Source organism: Chiloscyllium punctatum, chromosome 5 (assembly GCF_047496795.1).
Source record: "Chiloscyllium punctatum isolate Juve2018m chromosome 5, sChiPun1.3, whole genome shotgun sequence".
NCBI classification, from domain to species: domain Eukaryota; kingdom Metazoa; phylum Chordata; class Chondrichthyes; order Orectolobiformes; family Hemiscylliidae; genus Chiloscyllium; species Chiloscyllium punctatum.
This window is the reverse complement of record NC_092743.1, coordinates 119,710,494-119,732,433: the sequence shown is the minus strand read 5'-3', so window position 1 is coordinate 119,732,433 and position 21,940 is coordinate 119,710,494. Positions and strand designations below refer to the sequence as shown.

Genomic DNA, 21,940 nt, shown 5'->3' with positions numbered 1-21,940 from the left:
CACCTCCAACACCTAAAATACCTCAAAATGAGCAGTTGGTATAGCTACAAATTTTTCCTGTCCTCCATCTTGGATTACCCAGAATCCTTTTTCTACTTCCAACAATATGGCCAACTGCCAAGTATAAGGATAATATTCAAAAAGTTATTGAAATCATTAAGGAATCTCAAAAGCATTTTAATGTAATTACCGCATAGTTACTGGTGAGATAGACGTTGTAACTTAATGAGAGTTTACAGCACAAGAACAAATAAGTGCATATTTTTTAAATGTAACCTTGCTGTAAATCTACAATGGTGAGTAGAGTGGGTTATTTCTTGATTGTTTTATTGAGATCTGTCTCTTGATTAAATTTTAACAATATAAATCATAAGTATTAAGTTAGTCTGGAGATTTGTTTTAAGAGTAATAAGACTTTTTTTCTTGATCTGTAGATTGCAAAGAAGCAAAGATGGCCTTTAGTAGCAAATGCGCTGTTCCTATCAGATGTGGGAGTTTAGGGAGAGTTTCCATGTTACTGATATTTATGTCTGCAGTAAGTGTATTTGGTTGCGAATCCTATAAGAACGCATGAATCGGTTATAGCAGCAGTGAGAGGCAAAGAGGAATTTACAGGAGCTGGGGGCATGATGGATGGCAGTTATAGGAAGGAAGAAAAGCCGCAGATACAGTCAGGTAGATGGGTTAACTCCTGGAAAGGTAGTGCAGGAGTCTCCTGAGGCTGTCCCCATCTCAAACAAGTATGCTGTTTTGGAAAATGTCGAGGGAAATAGACTCTCAGGGGAATGTGGCAAGAACAGCCAAGTTTCTGATACAGCAAATGGCTCTAATGTAATGAGGGGTACATTAGATTTCAAGCGTTCGATTGTGATAGGGGATTCTCGAGCCAGAGATACAGCTGTTTCTGTGGCCGGCAGCTATAAGTCAGAATGGTGTGGTTGCCTCCCTGGAGCCAGGATCAAGAATATCTTGGAGAGGGTGCAAAATGTTTTCAAAGGGTAGAGACACCAGCAGGAGATCGTTGTACACATTGGAACTAATGACATACAAGGGAAAAGGATGAGATTCTAAAGGGAGGATACAGAAAGTTAGGCAGGAATTTAAAAAGGAGGTCCTCAAGGTAGTAATACCTGGATTATTCCTGCTGCTGAGAGCTAGTGAGGGGAGCAATAGGAGGATAAAGCAGATGAATGCATGGCTGAGGAGCTGGTGTATGGAAGAAGGATTCACATTTTTGGATCATTGGTATCTCTTCTGGGATAGAAGTGACCTGAACAAAAAGGGCAGATTGCACCTGAATATACTGGCAGAGAGATTTGCTAGAGCTGCTTGGGAGGATTTAAACTAGCAAGGTGGGGGGGGGTGGGGGGAGGTTGGAACCCATGGAAGTAGTGAGGGAAGAGATCAGTCTGAGACTGGTACAGTTGGGAAAAGGAGTGAGTCAAACAGTCAGGGCAGACAGGAATAAAATAGAGACTATAAAATGCATTTATTTCAATGAAAGAGGCTTGACAGGGAAGACAGATTAACTCAGGGCAGGTTAGGAACATGGGACTGGGATCTCATGGCAGTTACAAAGACGTGGCTCAAGGATGGGCAGGACTGGCAGCTTATTGTTCCAGTATAGAAATGCTATAGAAAGGGGGGGCAAGAGAGGAGGGGGAAGTGGTGTTTTTGATAAGGGATAGCATTATACCTGTACTTTGAGAGGATATTCATGGGGATACATCCAGGGAAGTTATTTTGGTGGCACTGAGAAATAAGAAAAGGATGATCTTCCTTGGGATTGTATTATAGACCCCACAATAGTCAGCAGGGAAAATTGAGAAACAAATTTGTAAGGCGATCTCCGTTACCTGTAAGAATAATAAGGTGGTTATGGGAGGGGATGTTACTTTCCATAGACATACCAAACATAGACTGCCATGGTGTAAAGGGTTTAGATGGAGAGGAATTCAAGTGTGTAGAAGAAAATTTTCTGATTCAGTATGTGCAAGTACCTACTAGAGACGTGCAAAACTTGACCTACTCTTGAGAAATAAGGTAGGGCAAGTGACGAGATGTCAGTAGGGGAGCACTTTGGGGCCAGTGACCATAATTCTATTAGTTTTAAAATAAGGATGGAAAAGGATAGACTAGATCTAAAAGTTGAAGTTCTAAATTGGAGAAATGCCAATTTTGATGGTATTAGGCAAGAACTTTGAAAAGTTGATTGGGGGACGATGTTCACAGCTAAAGGGACAGCTGGAAAATGGGAAGCCTTCAGATATGAGATAACGAGAGTGCAGAGACACAGTCTGTTCCTGTTAGAGTGAAAGGAAAGGCTGGTAGGTATAGGGAATGCTGGATGACTAGAGAAATTGAGCGTTTGGTTAAGAAAAAAAAGAAGCATATGTCAGGTATAGACAGCTGAGATTGAGTGAATCCTTAGAGTATAAAGGCAGTAGGAGCATACTCGAGGGAAATCAGGAGGGCAAAAAGGGGACATGAGATAGCTTTGGCAAGTAGGGTTAAGGAGAATCCAAAGGGATTCTATAAATACTTTAAGGACAAAAGGGTAACTAAGGAGAGAATAGGGCCCCTCAAAGATCAGCAAGGTAGCCTCTGTGGAACTACAGGAGATGGGGGAGATACTAAACAAGTATGTTTCGTCAGTGTTTTCTGTGGAAAAGGACATCGAAGATATAGAATGTAGGGAAATAGATGGGGACATGTTAAATGTCCATATTGCAGAGGAGGAGGTGTTGTACGTCTTAACATGCATGGAGATTGATAAATCCCTAGACCTGATCAGGTATACCCTGGAACTCTTTGGGAAGTGAGGGAAGTGATTGCTGGGCCCTTTGCTGAGATAATTGTATCATCGATAGTCACAGGTGAGGTGCTGGAAGACTGGAGGTTGGCTAATGTGGAGTCACTATTTAAGAAAGGCGGTAAGGAAAAGCCAGTGAACTTGACATTGATGGTGGGCACGTTGTTGGATGGAATTCTGAGGTACAGGATTTACATATATTTGGAAAGGCAATGTGTGGGAAATCATGTCTCATGAACTTGATTGAGTTTTTTGAAGAAGTAACAAAGGATTGAGGGCAGAGCAGTAGATGTGATCTATATGGACTTCAGTAAGGTATTCAACAAGGTTCCTCATGGTAGACTGGTTAGCAAGGTTAGATCACATGGAACACAGGGAGAACTAGCCATTTGGATACAGAACTGGCTCGAAGGTAGATGACGGAGGGTAGTGGTGGAGGTTTGCTTTTCAGACTGGAAGCCTGAGACTACTGATGTGCCTCAAGGATCGGTGCTGGGTCCACAACTTTTCGTCATTTATATAAATGATTTGGATGTGAAAGTAGGAGGTATAGTTAGTAAGTTTGCAGATGACCCCAAAATTGGAGGTATCGTGGACAGTGAAGAAGGTTACCTGAATGTACAACAGGATCCTGATCAGGTGGGCCAAAGGGGCGAGGAGTGGCAGATGGAGTTCAATTTAGATAAATGTGAGGTGCTGCATGTTGGAAAGGCAAATCTTAGCAGGACTTACACGCTTCATGGTAAGGTCCTTGGGAGTGTCGGTGAACAAAGATATTGGAGTGCAGGTTCATAGTTTTTTGAGGTAGAGTCGCAGGTAGATAATATAGAGAAGACTATGTTTAGTATGCTTTCCTTTATTGGTAAGAGCATTGAGTATGGGAGTTGGGAGGTCATGTTGCAGCTGTACAGGACATTGGTTAAGCCACTTTTGGAATATTTTGTGCAATTATGGTCTCCCTCCTGTAGGAAGGATGTTGTGAAACTTGAAAGGGTTCAGAAAAGATTTGGAGAGTTTAGGTTATAGGGAGAGGCTGAATAGGTTGGGGCTATTTTCCTTAGAGTGTCAGAGGCTGAGGGATAATCTTAGAGGTTTATAAAATCACGTGAGACATAGATAGGGTAAGTAGACAATGTCTTTTCCCTGGGGTCGGGGAGTCTAGACCTGGAGGGCATAGGTTTAGGGTGAGAGGGAAGAGATTTAAAAGGGACCGAAGATGCTCCTATTTCACGCAGAGGGTGGTGTGTATATGGAAGGAGCTGCCAGAGGAAGTTGGTGGAGGTTGGTACAATTACAACATTTAAAAGGCGTCTGGATGGGTACATGACTAGGAAGGGGTTAGAGGGATATGGGCCAAGTGGTGGCAAATAGAACTAGATTAGGTTAGTATATCTGGTTGGCACGGACGAATTGGACTGAATGGTCTGTTTCTGTCCTGTAAAACTCTGACTTGCATTTATACTGTGCCTTTCTTGGCCTATGATATGCCAAAGCACTTTATAGCTGATTAAGTACTTTTACTATCCTGTTACTTTAATGGGGAAGAAATGTTTCTGTGAAGTTATGGATGCACAAGCAGCAATGTGTTTAAAAACCGATCTGTTTTAGAGATGTTGATTGCAGGTTAAGTGCTTCCTAGCATACTGGAAGAACTTCTCCACTATTCTTCTGTAGTTCTGAGATATTTTACCACCACCACCTAAGAGGGCAGATGTGATCGCCCTCTAATATGTCATTTTAAAGATGTTAACATAGTGCATTATTGAGGTGCAAGTTCAAGTTTCTGATGTAGGATGTGAACCTACAGCCTTCTAATTGGCAATCAACTGGGGCTGAAGATTCAGTAGAATTTTTTTTTAATATCCAAAGAATGAACAAAAGTTTAAAAAGAGGAACGAAGTAGAGTATAAGAGAAAGCTAATTAGAAAAATAACAATTAATAGTAAAAGTTTTTATAGATATTTTTAAAAAGTTAAAGTGCGCGTTCTTTCTATAAAGTGACTCTGGGGAATTAATAGCAGATACTAAGGAGATGACAGATGAACAGTTATTTTGCAATGTCTTCATTATAAAAGATACAAACAACATCCCAGAAATAGATGTTAATCAGAAAAATGAGCCACCCCAAATTAGCAATCACCAGCAAATTGGCAGTTGAGATAGTTGATGCATTATCCTGAATTTTCAAAAAATCCCTAGGTTCAGAAAAGGTTCCATTAGGTTGGAAAATAGTGAAAATAGCCGACGTTACAAGTAATTGTTTTCCCCTGTGCAGACTTCTGAGATCTGTGTTTAACAGCTTCTGCCATTGGAAGTCAATGTGTCAGCATGTCAGAATGCACGAAATCTCTGCACAGTTGTACAGCCTAGAGTGAATGCTGAATGTAGCAACTTTATTCAAAATCAAGGGGTGCAGACGGCAGGAAACTGTTAGAAGATATTAGTGAAGATATATTAGCAAGGCAATAAAAAAAACAAGGTAATCAACAGAGTCAACATGTGAAAGGCAGATGATGTTGAATCAATTTATTTAAGTTTCAAAGAAGTAAGGTGCTGTGGCTAAACAAGAACTGGTGGATGTACCGTACTTAGATTTCCAGAAGGAGTTTTATACAATATCATATCAAAGGCTATTGTGGAAAATGAAAGCTGTTGATGTACATGTATCAATATATTGCATGCACAGAAGATTGGCTAGCCAACAGAAAACAGTCACCATAAATCTGTCAGTTTCTGTTTGGAAAGATGTTAACAACAGGTGTGCCCCAGGGCAAAGTGCTGCAAGCACAATTTTCTAGAATTTATGTAAATGACTTGGATGAAGAGACTGATGATCTCGTTACATTTGCTGATAACAAGGACTTGAGCATGAACCCTCTTTGTTTTTCACTTTTTCTTTATGTTGACCTACACAACAGATGAGTTGAATTGGGGCTAACTGCCTGATATACTCTTTAGCTCCTTTGGCAAGCCACAGTAGCACAGATTATATGAAAATTTAATTCAAAAGTGACTAAGCTCCAAACTTGGTATAGTGCTTCAGAAATCTGAATAAATATTGCTCCATCAAATTGCTATTCTATGTTACATTATATTTTAAAAATAAACCTTGACTTCAAAGCATTGTCAATGTTTTGACAATATTTTAAAGTGGGTGAATAGCAACATTACAAGGCACAGAAATGCAAGTTTTAAGACCAAAAAACATTCCTGTGAAAGAACAACAGTGGGAATTTGGTAGATTAAGGGTAGGCGCTGAAATACTTTATACTGGATTAGTGGTGCTGGAAGAGCACAGCAGTTCAGGCAGCATCCAACGAGCAGTGCTCTCCCACTGAAATACTTTGTCTTGTTACACTGGTTAAACAACGATAGTTCCGTAGTTAAGGATCAGACCTTTATGGGATATTTTTCTGCCAAAGAGAAAACGCAGAAAAAATGAAATGCTTCTTCCCTGTTGGATTGGTTGAGGAAAATATTTACAAGGATTAATTGGCAGTTGCTGCAATGTTATTTAGAACAGACAAGGTCTCCATTTAATGCATTATTCAGTACTTTCTGAACCGTTTTGAGGCAGTATGTTAGAGATCCTCCAGATGGCGCTTGATCATGCAATTCAAGTAAGTAGTAATATTGCTTACTGTGCAGAAGCTACAGTGGCTACACTGGGCTTGGGGTAGAAAGGTGATTAAATTAAAGTTTTGCTATGTATCCACAGCAACTCATTCCTTATGTGGAAGATGATAATACAAAACATGAAGACCGTAGCTTGTTGAATCAACTCCACTTAGCAAACGAAGAGAGGCGGGAAATTGTGGAGGTAAATAAGGTACAGCAACATTTTTTTTCTTGACAATTTCATTAAAATATAGTTACACAAGTTTTGTTACTTTGCTGTTTTAAGCTGAGTTTTAATGTTCATAGTTTAATGCACAACTGCAATGGAAAATGATATTTGTTTTGCATTCATGATGAGCTATAGCAAGCCTTTCCATTATTACATCCAGTGTCTGTTGTATAATTTTTGGATGAGAAACTGTGACCTGTAAAACATCTTAAGACCGATCTTAGAAAAGTGACCTGTACCTCGTTGATATTTACTGTGGGGAAGGACTTAAAAGTCAGGGAACTTGGGGAAATAAATATTTTATGTCTTGAAAAATGTTCATGATATAAAAGAGGAAGTACTGGAGGTCTTAAACACACCAAAGATAAACCCTGAGACCGGATCAGGTATACCCTAGAACCTTAAGGGAAGCTAGGGAAGTGATTGCTGGGCTCCGTGCCAAGATATTTATGTCAACGATAGCCACAGGTGAGATGCTAGAAGGCTGCAGGTTGGCTAATGTGGTGCCATTATTTAAGAAAGGTTATAAGGAATAGCCAGGGAACTACAGACTGATGAACCTTATGTCAGTGGTATGTAAATTGTTGGAGGGGATTCTGAAGGACAGGATTTACATATGTTCGAAAAGGCAAGGACTGATTCAGGATAGTCAGCATGGCTTTGTGCATGGGAAATTGTCCTACTAGCTTGATGGAGTTTTTTTTTTGAAGAGTCGACAAAGAAGATTGAAGGCAGAGTGATAGATATCATATATATGGACTTCAGCAAAATGTTTGACAAGATTCCGCATAGTAGACTGGTTAATAAGATTAGATCGCATGGGTTTCAAGGGGAGCTAGTCAGTTGGATACAAAATTGGTTTGAAGTAAGGAGATACGTGGTGGTGGTGGTGGAGTGTTGTTTTTGAGACTGGAGGCTTGTGATCAGTGGTATGCCACAAAGATCAGAGCTGGGTCCACTGTTGTTCATATATAAATTATTTGGATGAGACCACAGGAGGCATGGTTAGTACGTTTGCAGATGACACCAAAATAGGTGGTGTTGTGGACAGTGAGGAAGATCATCAGAGTACAACAGGACCTTGATCTAATAGACCGAGAGTGGCAAATGGACTTTAATTTAGATAACTGTGTGGTGTTGCATTTTGGTAAGGCATACCAGGGCAGGACTTGTACACTTAATGGTCGGGTTCTGGGGAGTTTTGGTCGAATACAGTGACCGAAGAGTGCAGTTACATAGTTCCTTGAAAGTAGAGTCGCATGTAGGTGGGTGGGGGGGGGAGGGTGTGAAGAAGGCGCCTGCTTTTATTCGTCATAACATTGACTACAGGAGTTAGGAAATGATGTTGTGGCTGTACAGGACATCAGTGACGCCACTTTTAGAATACTGTGTATAAATCTGGTTGTCCTTCTACAAGACCGATGTGGTTAAACTTGAGAGGGTGCAGAAAACAATTATAAAGATCCTGCTGGGATTGGGGGGTATGGGGGTTTGAGATATAGGGAGAGACTGAATAGGCCATGGCTGTTTTCTGTGGAGCGTTGGAGGGACCAGGTCAAATTGGGATGTCTGGTCACTGTGGATGAATTGGACCAAAGAGTCTGTTTCTGTACTGTATGACTCTGTGGTGTGATATTTGTTACTGAAACTGTCATGTAGTCTTTAACTGAGATTTTAGCTAGCAGCGAGAGAGAGATTTCATTTGCCCAAGCATCATTCTAGAAGTCAAAAGAAAGTGAATTCACCCTGTGGTGCCATATCCGCTCCCTTTTCATTGCTGCTGTTAAAGTTTATTACTGTGCTTAAAGTGGTAGGTAGGTCTAGAGAGATCACCTTTTGTTCAAAGTACTTTGTTTTATGGGGAAAATAAGTTTATATTTTGTTTCCTGCTGACTGAGATCTTTTAAAATTGGGTCTGCATTCCTGCTGTTTCATGATACCTGTAATTGGAGCATATTCATTCTGGAACAGCTGAGGTGACCAATACAAGTATCTTCTATAGATAATAAAATGTAGCTAAAACAAATAAGCTATCGTTTTGTTGTGGTGTAGTTTTCTAATTTTAAAAATAATGTCTCTCAGCACTAACAATTGAGGTGAAGCTTCAAATCTGATGAAAGGACATAATAAATTTTTAACAGATTTAAAGACCATTCAACACATCAATAAGTTTCTCTCAAAACAGAAACTGAAAGAAATGCGGATGCTGTAAATGAGAAACAAGAACAGATATTGCTGGAAAAGCTCAGCAGGTCTGGCAGCATCTGCAATGAGCAATCAGTGTTAACATTTCAGGTCCAGTTCTAAGGAAGGGTCACTGGACCCAAAACGTTAACTGATTTCTCTTCATAGTTTCACCCAAGATCCTTATTCTTTTTAAATTCACTTTTTTTTTCCCCCTTCAGCTTTATCCACCTCCATTACAATTTTAGGGAGGAGTTAAATTCTTTAATCTTCCTCCCTGAGGAAAAACACGTCTTTTAAAATATGTCAGTTAATCCCAAGCTACCATCTGCTTGCCTGCTCTCCAGTGAAGCCGGCAGGGGTGAGAGGGGTCCTCTTCCTTCATCTTTTCTGTTTGTGGTATGTGAGTGTTGAACTTGTGAACTTTAGTCCCAAGCTCATTATCTAATTTATACAACTTGTTTGTTTTGACCTTATCTACATCTTTCCTGTAAAAGAAAGCAAACAGTGTTCTGTTTCTCCTTTGCCTTTTCTTCAGGAGAATGTTTTGTATATTCTGATTCTGCTTTCTTCATACTTTTAAGCGTGGGTGGGGTGGGGGGCAAGTTTGAGTCAATCTGTCAACATCATCTGGGTAAAACTGACAATATTTTCCCCTCCAACATTTCATAACTCCATCATTCAGTATAATTAAACTGAAACCCCGGGTGGTAATTTAAATTTGTGGGTAACTGGCAGTCACAAGTTTTGAACTCGTGCTTGGTCCATGGTAATAAAGATTATTGCTATGTGTATTAATGCAAATGTAAGATCTCATTTTTATTAAAAAGACCGTTTACTCATATGATAACACACAGAACACAAATTAATGATATTTACTCAAGTATGTATTAACTTGGATTGTGACATCAGTGCCTCATTTTAAAAAAAAATCTAGTTAAGCAAAACCTGAAGCTAATTTATTACATAAAAATGATCTTTGTTTAAAAAGTTGTTCAGTTTGTTCAGCAGCTACCAAAAAGTTTCAAATGTGAAGTTTAAACATCTGTTAATGTCACTGAGCGGTTGTAATCAATCATTCTTTGCTAATGGCATTCCTAGAATTGCAAAGCATTGACCAAACATTTTCCAAAACATTAGATTGGGCAGAAACAGTCATACATTTTTCTTTCTTAAATCCTGATCCATCAGCTTACTGATAACACTTGTAAATCTGTCTTTATAGCTTTGCTTTTAAACAGTGCCTATACCACCAAGCGAAACCAGCCATTAAGCATCAGAACTTTTCTCTTGTGGAATGGTTTGCCTTTCTGTTCCTTGCTATTGGAAAGTGTTCATACCTGATCCAAAGCTTTAGTACTGCGTATTTATTACTTGAGCTGTGTCTAAAATGTTAAAGATTAACTGTGCCCTTCAAAAATTTAAAGGCTTTAAAATATATGCACACGCAATGCTGAGATTTGCAAACCATATTTTGGCTTGTACTCTGAGACTTTACTACTAATAAGGATGAAACATTATATTAATTACTGCACCTTTAGGGAAGTTACTTAATGATCCATAGAACATACAACTAGATAATTTTATTTTGAGTCATAGAGAACGCAGACAGACCCATCAGATCACCTTGTCCATGCTGGCCAAGTTTCCTGAACTAGTCCCATTGCCCTCTAAACTTTCTTATCCAAATACCTGTCCAAATGTCTTCTAAATGTTGGAATTGTCTCCACCTTTACCACTTCCAATGGCATATATACACCACCCTCTGTAGAAATAAATTATCCCTTTGGTCCCTTTTAAATCTTTTCCTTCTCACCTTAAACCTATGCCCTCTGGTTTTGGACTCACCTACCCTGGGGAAAAGAGCTTGGCTATTCACCTTATCTATGCCTTTCATTTTTTTCTAAAGGGTTCACCGCCTCTTATGTCGAGTAGGAGTTTTTGTAGATGCTTTCAAATTCCTTGTCCCTTTGCCATTCCTCCTGTGTGAACCTAAATAACTCTGCTAACCCACCTGATGATCACTGCAGAGATTTATTGTCCTGAATTTTTGACTTTCAAATGCGGAGCAATAACCCTAGCTACTTCTCTCTTTTCCCAACCAAAGGCTATCAAGATCAATTGAAACTACTTTACTGCTAAACTCTGCTGCAATGCAATTGAATCTGTAATAATTGATTGTTTCACATCATAAAATGAAGGTTGAAACATTTACAAAAATATAAACCAATTAGTGCCTGAAAAACGTCTCTAAACTATACACCATACAGTCCACTAAAAAACATCCCTAACCAGTCTAAGGCCAGCATTACAGTATTAACTGAATTTAATATATTCCTTTTTAATTTATCCTAATTTTGGTAGATAAAGAAAAAAATATTTTTGATTTGACGTAAGCCTATATCTCAGGCTAAACTGTTATTTTAAACAGAGGATGGAAGATGTTTACCATGTATATGGTTGGAATCTGTTGGATCCTAGATATCTGATCAATTAAGATGTTAGCCTAGTCTCTCTCCTTACGGTAAAGCAGCTTCAGACCACAAAAGGTGGATTTATGCAACATTTCTGTCAGAGATTTTTGTTGTTTAAAAACTTAAGATTCCTTGGAATTCCAGACCTTGACAAGAGCACTATACAGCGATCTGGGAAGTGTTTTGTTGGTGTCTTTATTTGTACTCTGTAGCTTATGTGAGTGCCTTTCATGAGAAATGCATGAGACTGGAGTGCTCCAGTAGTAAATAGTCTTAACCATAAAGAGAATCAATATGTTAGCAGCACAATGGCCACGAATGTTATTGTAAGATTCAAACCTATCTGAAGTATTTTTAGCTTTTATTTTGGGATAAAATATCAGAAATTAACAGTTTTTGTGATCCTTTGACCAATGTGTTTATAAAAAAATTCCAGATATGGTTTTTAACATTTGTTAAACGATGGATACATTTAAAGGAATTCTATTTCAGCTTAATTTGGTATCACAGGTTCTCAGCACTTATACTTATGTCATGAACTCACTCCTGATTTATGTTCTGTTTGTGATCTTCATTATCTGTGTCAAAATGCTTACTTTAAGCAGGACAGTAAATTCCTGAACTTGAATGTACAATGTCTACAATGTGCAGGAGGTACCAGGCCCAAAGCTATCTACTTTCCTGGAGGGTGATACAATCAGTGGGCAGCTCTTCCCAGGGTTTTTCCTCGCTACACTCTGGCTAGTTAAAGAAAACAATGGTAGAAGTCAGGACACTTAATTTGGAAATTCAGAAAAAAAGCGTGGAAAGGGAAAATGAAAAAGCTGTAAACATTTTACCATGTAAGTGGAAAACCTTTCTGTAATTGAAGACAGCCAAACAAGTGACCAAAATGTGCTAGAGGGGACCATAGACATTGGGGAGCCAGTAGAAGGGCTGAACTTTGCACTGAGGTTGAAATCTTATTTAACATGTACATTGCCATGTGCAATTCCAGGCTGAAGTACTTGATTTAAATTGTATTTCATATTTAAATGTAAAATTCTGGTGAAAAAAAGTATCAAGAGCTTGTCAGCTAAAGTTGATGATTTACCACATTTTGCTTTGACCATCCTTAACCCATAATTCTCTGAAAAGTAGTTGGGGATGGAAAATTTATATTTCATTTAGTTTTTTTCCTTTCTGGCCTGGAGCACCGAGGGTGGTATAGTACGTGTTCAATGGCCTGGCTGAAAACCGCTAGCTCAATGTAAATGAAGGATTGAATTTGAGAACTTGGCATCTTTCATGCACTGCATACGTAATGAGTCACTAGAAGAGCCTGCAGTGTATTTTTCAGACATTTTTTCAAAAGAACCTATTACTTACTAATTATGCTGCAATTTCTGAATTTAACTTCTTGAAACTGAGAATTGTGACACTCACATGTGGCTGTCTTGATTCTAACCACAAATCTGATGATCGCTAATCACAGACACATACTAAACATTGTAACTTCATAAGTGAGGCACAGTATACTTATTTTCCTGTCTGTTCATGCCCTTGCATCAGAATGCATTTTTTACTAGTCTTTCATGGAATGTGAGCTGGAAGACTTGTATTTGGAATTCCAGAAGGCATTTGACAAAGTCCTTCACACTTATTAAGTCATAAGGTAAGACCTCATTGTGTTGGAGGTAGTGTATTGGTGTGGATAGAGAATTGGCTAGTGGGAAAGGAAACAGCAAATGCGGGTAAGGGTTTCTTTTTCAGATTGGTGACCTGTAACCAGTGGGGTTCCAGAGGGATCAGTGGGACTGCAATTGTTTACAATATATAAATAACTTGGAGAAAGAAGCAATATGTATTGTAGCCTACTTTGCAAATGACATTAAAAGTAAGTGGAAAGGCAAGTTGCAAGAGGGATACAAACAGTTTACAGAGGGATATAGGTTAAATAAGTATGCTAAAAATTGACAAATGGATCATAATGTGTGATGATGTGAAATTGTTCATTATGGAAGAGAGAACAAAAGGACAGTATTATTTACATAGGGAAAAAACTGCAACACAAAGGGACTTGGAGGTACTCATGCATGAAACCCAGAAAGCCAGCACAGAGGTCAGCAGGTAATCGGGAAGGCTATTAGAATACAGGAGTATTGACCATGATATCAAGGAGGTTAGAGTACCACATCTGGAGTACTGTGAGCAGTTTTGGTCCCTTTTATTTAAGGAAGGATATAATTTCATTGGAGGCAGTTTAGCGAATGTTCCCTAGGATGATCCCTGCTATGGAGGGATTGTCTTACCAGCAAAGGTTGAACAGGTTGGGACACATTGGAGTTTAGAAGAATGGAAGGTGATCTCATCGGAAAATATAGGATTCTTAAGGGTCTTGACAAGGTAAATGCTGAGAGGATGTTTCACGTCATGGAGTGTAGGACCAGGGGACATTGTGTCAGAATAAAGGGATACCGATTCAAGACACAGATGAGGAGGAATTTCGTCTGAGACTTTAGAGTCTTTGGAATTCCTTGTCATGCAGAGACTTTTTATCTATTTAACACTTGTTCAGTAGGGGTATTGAGGATTACTGGGAAAGGGCAGGAAAGTGGGTGTGGGGAATGGTGGATCAGCCATGATCCTATTGAATGGTGGAGTAGGCTTGATGGCGTGCTGCTGTTCCTATATCTTACTGCGTTATGCTGCCTTGCCAGCAATGCTTACTTGTTGTCCATCTCTGTTTGTCCCTAAGATGATGGTGAATTGCCTTTGTAAACCATTGCTGTCCGTCTGGTGTAGATACACCCATAATCCATCTGAGGAGTTCTCGTTTTTTGACATATCGACAACTAGCCATGACAACTTGTGGATGTTATATTTCAGTGTCTAGATTAGAGTGGTGCTGGAAAAGCACAGCAGGTCAGGCAGCATCCAAGGAGCGATAAAACGACGTTTCGGGCAAAAGCCCTTCAGGTATACAGGCTGAGAGCCTGAAGGGTGGAGAGATAAATGAGAGGAGGGTGGGGATGGGGAGAAAGTAGCATAAGAGTACAATAGGTGAGTGGGGGAGGAGATGAAAGTGATAGGTCAGGGGGAGGGTGGAGTGCATAGGTGGAAAAGAAGATAGGCAGATAGGACAAGTCATGGAGACAGTGCTGAAGAGCCTCAGGGCAAAGGAAATGTCCTGGGAGTTGCAATGGGCGAGGGACTCCCTGAGATTCTTGTAGAGAGAGGAGGAAAACCTCTTCAAGGCCGGCATCCTTGCAAGAGGATTCACAGTAGGGTTAAAATCAACTAGGTAAAAACAATGACTGCAGATGCTGGAAACCAGAGCTCCCCACCCCCACCCTCCTGTCATTTATCTCTCTATCCTTCAGGCTCTCAGCCTGTATTCCTGATGAAGGGCGTTTGCCCGAAACGTCGATTTTACTGCTCCTCGGGTGCTGCCGGAACTGCTACTTACATATTGTGTTGAAATATGTTATATACAAGATAAGGTTTTTGCAGTTTAGATTTCAAAATAGGTAGATTAGTGTAGATGATTTCTGTGAAGTATTTTCTTAGTCACCTCTGCTGTTTATTTTATGAATAGTACTTGAAGTGATCTTTCTCATTAAGCACGTGACTTCATACACCTGTGATATTAATGGAAAAATTTCCTTAACTATTGTATTTATGACCGTCATTGGCTTTTTTTCAGTACAGAACCATCTAGGTTTAATCCAGTTCAGGAGACATCAGGATTGAGTTTAGAAGCACGTTTTGTTTTCTTTCATAGGAGTAACTCAGGCCAGTTCAAAGAGCAAGCTACCTGAATTGCATGGTTTATTTGGTAACACTTTCAAACCAGAAGACATAGTGAGAAATCATCTTAAACTGAGAAAGTTTAGTCACCTGGATTTATGGAAAAATTCATGTCAACAGTTTGAAAAGGACTCTGAATTGTTTGCACAGTCCAAGGCCAATAAACTGTCAGTAGTTTAAGTCTAAATTATACCTGTGATTTCCTCTGGGCTAGAGTCTCTATCATGGATTGTGTTGGGAGTCAGGTTAAATGTTTTAACTAAGTTCAAAATACTGTGGATAGTGGAAAATTGAAATAAAAGCAGAAAGTGCTGGAGAAACTCAGCAAGTCTAGCAGTATTGTAGGTAGAGAAACAGTTAACATTTTCGAGCCTCATATGACTTCTGAACTGATAGAGTTGGGTTTTGTGCTGGACGATGGGAAGGAACACCAAATTGAACAAGTTGTGCCCGGAGCAAAAGGGAGTGTTAATGATAGTGAAAGAAAGTTTAGAGATGTAATATCAGTGCAAATGAAGGTGTGAAAACGAGAAAATGGGTTTGCTCTGCTGAGAGTCGTGTCAACAAGACCCAAACCCCTCAGCTGTTAAGACAGTTCAGGAAGAGGAGAAATGTTAAGTCCTCAGAAACTTAACAGCCATTTACAAATGTAAATAATCCATCCAGGATATAAATTTAATATTTCATCAGCTTTTCTTTCCCTCCCTGTAAAGAAGTAACTCATTAAGCAGAGTTCTGAAACTTCTGAAAACCCTGTGCTTTGCTCAAGTAATTATTTGTTATGTGAGCCCTGATGGTAAGAATCAGCAGGTAACTTCTGTGTCTGTACTTCTGTGATCACTGGCTAACAGTCGAGTTGGGAGGTTATAGGCCTTCTTCTCACGAACCCCCTTCCCCTAACCAGACCATGGCTGTTCTGCTGTGTCCCATTCTTTTGTCTTGCTTCAAGAATTAAACCTTCACCAGCATGTCATAATCATGTTCACCAAACTATTTTTGGCCAAAATGAGCCAGTGCAGTAATATCTACATGTGTTCTCCCTTTTACTTGGAGGTTTTTGCCTGAAGAAGTGAGTAAACCATTTAACCTGGAAAATCTCCTATCTATGTCTAATTTCTACTGATTTAACTAGACTATTATTACATTACATGAAATCCAGTCAGCCTCTGAAATCTGAGGGAAATAAAACGACTTTGGGATGAGAACAGGATCAGGCTTGACTATGATGATCTCTCATAGGATTAATCTGTCCCTGTTCATTGCCAACATTTGCACTTATCTTCTTAAAATCTGCAATAATTTATCAAATTAGGAGAGGCAAATTAACCTTACAATGAAACTTCATTTTATTATACAGAATGTATTTGTTTTTGGAAAAATACATTGCCCCATAATTGCTCTAGTCTTTATTCAAACAGTTGTGAGACCCTTGCCTGATGCCCTCCAGCACCAACCTTGGTGACATTTCCAGTGGGTGGGTTCTCCAAGAAAGCAGAAACAACAGCAGGTATCTGCTCTTTCTCCACGGGTGGTGGAGCAGAATGGCTAGTTCATCAGACTGTTTATTTTGGATTGATCGTTTTGGTCATTTTCATTGTGAAGTCTGGTACATTCCCACCTCACTGTGTGCAGCAGCCACCACTAATGTCCAGCTTTCTTCCAGATGTGGGGGGGGGGCAGGAATTGCTGGTTTAGCAAGTGATTACATGCAGCTTTTTTTTTGTCTTGTAATAAACAGAGATTCTGTCTTATTAGGTTCTAAAGCAATTCTTAGTATAATAAACTGAAAAATATTATAAACATTTATTATAAATTTGGTTATTTATATTTGAGTTGGTTACATGGGTTTTCTATGTCTAAAGTTGATAATTAACTTGTAGTTATGATTCTTTTAAAGCAATTTTTGAGACTTGGCATTACAGTGAAAGAGTCTGTGTGCATCACTAATGTTGATTTTGTTTATCTTAGATTATTTTGCAACCCAACAAGGTATATAATGGGGCCTCAAATTGTATTAGATTTCTGGAACTTTTTAGCATAAAGGAAACCCCCATAACTTAGAGAAGGAGAGTATTGGTTTCAATTTTACTTTGAGTGGGCAGTCTGCAAAGTCCTTGGATAAGGATGAATTGCATAGTCCAGTGTGGCTGAGAAGAGAAGGATGTGGTGAACTAGACTATCTTCAAGTGAAGAATTGTTCTTAGTTTTGAACCTGAAGTGTTGGGACAAACTATGAGATCACTTAAAGCTGAATACATTTTAAGGTCAGTTGTATAATAGCTCCAGGAAGAAATTATCTGCATTTCAGTCTACAAGTTTAAGTCCCAAGTGACTTAAATCTACCAGGATGTTAGATGCAGGGAGTCTGATGTGCACATTGTATGGGTGATGTTTTGGGTACTGTACAAAAGCTGTTTTTCATTTAAATCTAGGAACAAGTGTTTTGGGATTAATGGGATTATACTGTGTATCTAGAAATCTTTGAATTTGTAACAATAAATGCTCTGATTTGTTCTATTTTATCTTCACCTTGTTTGTAAATAAACTGTTTTATTGTTAAATCAAAATCTGTAGCATTACGTATTTGTTTTAGCAAGAGATCACTTTATTAAATCCAATAAAACCAAAATATGAAACCAAAATATAAATTGCTGGAAAAACTCAGCAGGTCTAGCAGCAACTTTGGAGAGAAAGCAGAGTTAATATTTTAGATTCAGTGACCCATATTCACAACCTCAAATCAAATCAAACTAAGATCTATCAAGCCATGTTTCAGTCTGGGATCTGACTTGATCAGTAATAATGTCAGCTGGCATCAGAATATTAGAAGTAGCAGGCACCTAACATGTTTGCAATTCTGCTAACCCCCTGACCAGAGGCACATGGAATTTCTGCAAAGTAGTTGAAACCAATTCAGTCCTTTTGAGTATGAGAAGATCCAACTTTTGGATTTATTTTTAAAAATGTAATTGTACCCAAGCTTGATCTTGATTCCATCAAATTCCTTTCAGCCATCCTGATATTTTCGCTTAATATAGGGGAACGGCACAGTGCCTCAGTGGTTAGCACTGCTGCCTCAGTGCCAGGAACCTGGGTTCGATTCCAGCCTTGGGCGACTGTGTGGAGTTTGCACATTCTCCCTGTGTCTGCGTGGGTTTCCTCCCACAGTCCAAAGATGTGCAGGCTAGGTGAATTGGCCATGCTAAATTGCCCAAAGTGTTCAGACATGTGTAGGTTAGGTGCATTAGTCAGGGGTAAATGTAAAGTAATAGGTTAGGGGAATGGGTCTCGGTGGGTTACTCTTCAGAGTGTCAGAGTGGACTTGTTGGGCCTAATGGCCTGTCTCCAGACTGTCAGGGATTCTATGATTCAAGGCCCAACACTATTGTTTACCTTGTATCCTTTGGTGGTAGTTTGCCACATGGATGGAGCAGGAGCGAGACTGAGGCAAGCCCCAGGAGCAGACTCTGTCCCTCATGGGAGCGAGAGAGTGTGAGAAACTGTCGAGAGGGAGCTGGAACCTACTGGAATACCTGGAGAGTGACATATGAAGGAGGAGGACTCCTGCAGTAGCAATGCCAGAGCAAGCCGGGCACTGCTCCCTTCCAGCCTGGGGTCATAGCAAGCAAAGAATAGATCCTGAGCTGATTCCCCTGGCCTGTACTCTCAGGCTAGACAGAAACTCCAGGCCTGTAACTAGGCCCGGGCACCCGATGGAGGAGAAAGGTGGTATCGGCCTGGCCCGGTGGCCTTGTCCCTGTGTGGAGGTCATAGTCTTCTTCAGTGACCAGGTATTCTAGATGGCAGTCCACCATGGTGGTGGTCTTTGGCAGAGCCGTCTGACAGAGTATTCCAGTGGCCTGGTGTAGCGGTCTCCTCTCTGAATGGCATTCTCATCCAAGCTGTGTTCGGGGTGTTCCATCGTTCCTTAATCGGCTTTCCCTGAGCCCAGGAGCCATTAACTGTGAATAACTTTGTCTTACTTTTTCTAAATTATGTATCACTTCTGTCATTTGATGTAGGCACCATGGTGAGGAAACTTAAAACTTTTCACTGTACTTTTATGATAAGTACATGTGACAATAAATTTCTGTTCTATTCTAGTGTGCAAGTGAAGCTGTGATGCTCAGAGAAATCTTCATGCATCCTGCTATCGCTTTATCATTTCACAGCTGTAGGCATTGGAATCCAATTTCTACTATGGATGGTGTTTGATAGTTCCAGAAATAGTGAGAAAACAAAGTTTGTGAGACAGTTTGCAATTATTCCTTTTGGAGAATAGGTCTCATTGGTACGGGCATTTGAGAAGTGCTTGAAATAAACAAGTGGAAGGAGTTGCAAATACACAGACACACACAGAAGCAGACAAATACGTGCACACACTACCCTACACCTCCCCCTTCCCCTCAAAAGTACTGATCTGGGTAAGTTGTATTTGCGGCGAGGATGGGCTATTTTTAATCCAATACACATACACCAACATTAACCATACATAAATTTGTAATTCTATAAATGGAAAAAAAATCCCAAGAGGACTATCCTGTTTCAAACTATTTCCCAGGGTGTGCCGCAGAGTAAATTAGATTACTTGCCAGGCTTCATGTGGGAAATAAAGCTTTTCAGTGAAACAATGGGAAAAAAGGTAAATTGAAAGATATCAGAGTTGTTGAAGGGTGTTGTTTTCCTGAATATTTTCCTTTTTTTTCCTCCCTCACAGAACCTCAAACTGAAAAACCAGCAACTGAAGCAAATAATGGATCAACTCCGGAACCTGATATGGGACATTAATGCAATGTTAGCAATGAGAAACTAAGTCAAACAATTCTTTTAATATTTTTGACTGAATGTATGCCAGTCATGGCAATAATCAGAGCCAGCACTTGCTAGCCAAGCTTGATGGCTGGTGTGCAGTTTTAAGTCTTTGTGCAAAAGGGAATCTGCACAGAAGAGCATATCCAGAGCTGAAGGTCACTTTCTGATAAAATATTAATTTTAGAAACTTATTAATCTATTTGTGTAGCAAATACTAGGTTTCTCCATGTTGACACAGTATAGGGTAGACACCTTAAACCGCAGGGAATTTAGTACACTGCTAAAACAGGGAATTGCGACAGCTACGTGGTTGGCTCTGACCTGTATTCCAATCCAACAAAGCTGATTCTGGAGCCAAGGAATTAGTGTGTTTTACCTTTTTTGGCCTAAAACAGGTTTGTGTTTGCTTTAAATTTTGAGAATTCACCTTCCATTTGTAGCTGAGCCTTTTGTTTGTTAGTGTACTGTTCAGATTTTAAGATCTACAATGTCCACTGCTGCTGTCTTTAAAATTGGACATGCTCTACAACTTTTTAAACTTTAACTGAATGTAGAGAACTTAAAGCCTAATCCAAGTATAGACTTTCAATGCACCAACCTCGTAGTTCTGTAAAACACTGTTCTTAAACCTATGCATAGAAATTCTGATTAGTTGAATGATGTTGTTCCAGCTGGTTCCTTTTATGAAGAAGTTGTATACTTTTGAAAAATCATTGAAAAATTAATGTTTTTGTCACACCTGCAAATCTTTATTTTGGTAATTGTATATCTAGGTTGATTTCTTCCAGGGTACTGTAAAAATATTTAAGGTTTACAAAAGCAATCTGGGTTTTTGGAATGGTACGAGCAATTGACTGACATTTTCATGTATCCACAGTAGTTGATTTCTGAAAATTACTATGCAGGGTACAAGGCGATAAGTCAAATGTACAGGGTTTAGATGGCAATGTGAACCACACGAAGAAATAGTCTTATTAGCTGGGCCTGCAACATAAATTTTACCCATGAAATCGGTTATATTTTAAAAGAGTGATCATTGTGATTTTATCGGAATTTTAGTTTTTAGGGAGGAAGCCAATACTGGCTGCCAGTGCTGACTGTGTTAATACAGGAAGATGATCTGCTGAGAGAAGTAATGACTGGGACCAACACCTCCTGTTCATTGAGATAAAGTTTCCACTTTATTCATGAGGAGTTCAATGTCCAGTGTGTCAGATTTTGTTTTAAATATTAAACTTTTGAATTCTGAAAGCTTTTTAAATTATTATTAGTTTGATAAAATGTGTTCCCTTCAACAGTCTCATTAAATATAAAGTTTTAATTTGCAGGTACCTCATCTTATGATGCAGAAAGGAGAATATTTCCTCTTCTTTCAAACACTAAGAGAATCACTTTTCACAAAAAACACCACTATGTTGCTGCCTGTCTCTTTTTATAAATCAATGAACACGTCATTTTAGGCACTTCTTAATTCAGTAGAGATTCAAAATATTTATGCTGATCCATTCTATTCTGCTGGTGCTGTGATATAAAGTGCAAGCAATGATTGGCAGAGTTGCACTACAGCTGTAAATGCAAATCGATATTGTAACAGTATGCTGTGTTACGAGCTGTTATTGATTTGGTCGGGTCAACTATTCAAATTTGTTTCCTTGTTTAGAAATTGCTGACTTCAAATTGATAACTCTGCATTGATAGACATACTTTGTTCCACATCATTCATCAGTTAGCAGTTTCACAATGTACATGTTTGGAACAGAAGTTTAAAGTCCCTGAGTAGATTCATCAAATGTGGTGTAAACCAAGATCAGATCAGAAGCAGGAGGTGGAGGCAGACATTTGCAGTTGAATTTCCATATAGTGGTATTTTGCACTTAGGCCACTTTTTATAGCAGTGAGCAGGCTGGTGGACATGAAGATTGAAGAATTTTTTGTCTAAATGTTTTTCTGTCATTTGATATGTATCATGCTGTTGTTTTTAATTCACATTCTACTTTGCCACTGCCTTATTCCAACTGTTGA

The 21,940-nt window shown here is 39.3% G+C and overlaps 1 protein-coding gene across 3 annotated transcripts in view; it reads left to right on the top strand.

Annotated features, from left to right (window-relative positions):
• Nucleotides 1-21,169, top strand: part of LOC140477400 (mediator of RNA polymerase II transcription subunit 30-like) — a 42,203-nt gene extending 21,034 nt beyond the window's left edge. For 2 of the 3 annotated variants that reach the window (XM_072571222.1, XM_072571223.1), the window contains exons 4-5: nucleotides 6,531-6,641; nucleotides 19,824-21,169. In XM_072571222.1, the coding sequence (XP_072427323.1) occupies nucleotides 6,531-6,641; nucleotides 19,824-19,919 (207 nt within the window). In that variant the 3' untranslated portion in view covers nucleotides 19,920-21,169. The remainder of the gene's footprint in view (nucleotides 1-6,530; nucleotides 6,642-19,823) is intronic. The other variant, XM_072571225.1, reaches the window with a different exon arrangement.
• The last annotated feature ends 771 nt before the right edge of the window (nucleotides 21,170-21,940 follow it).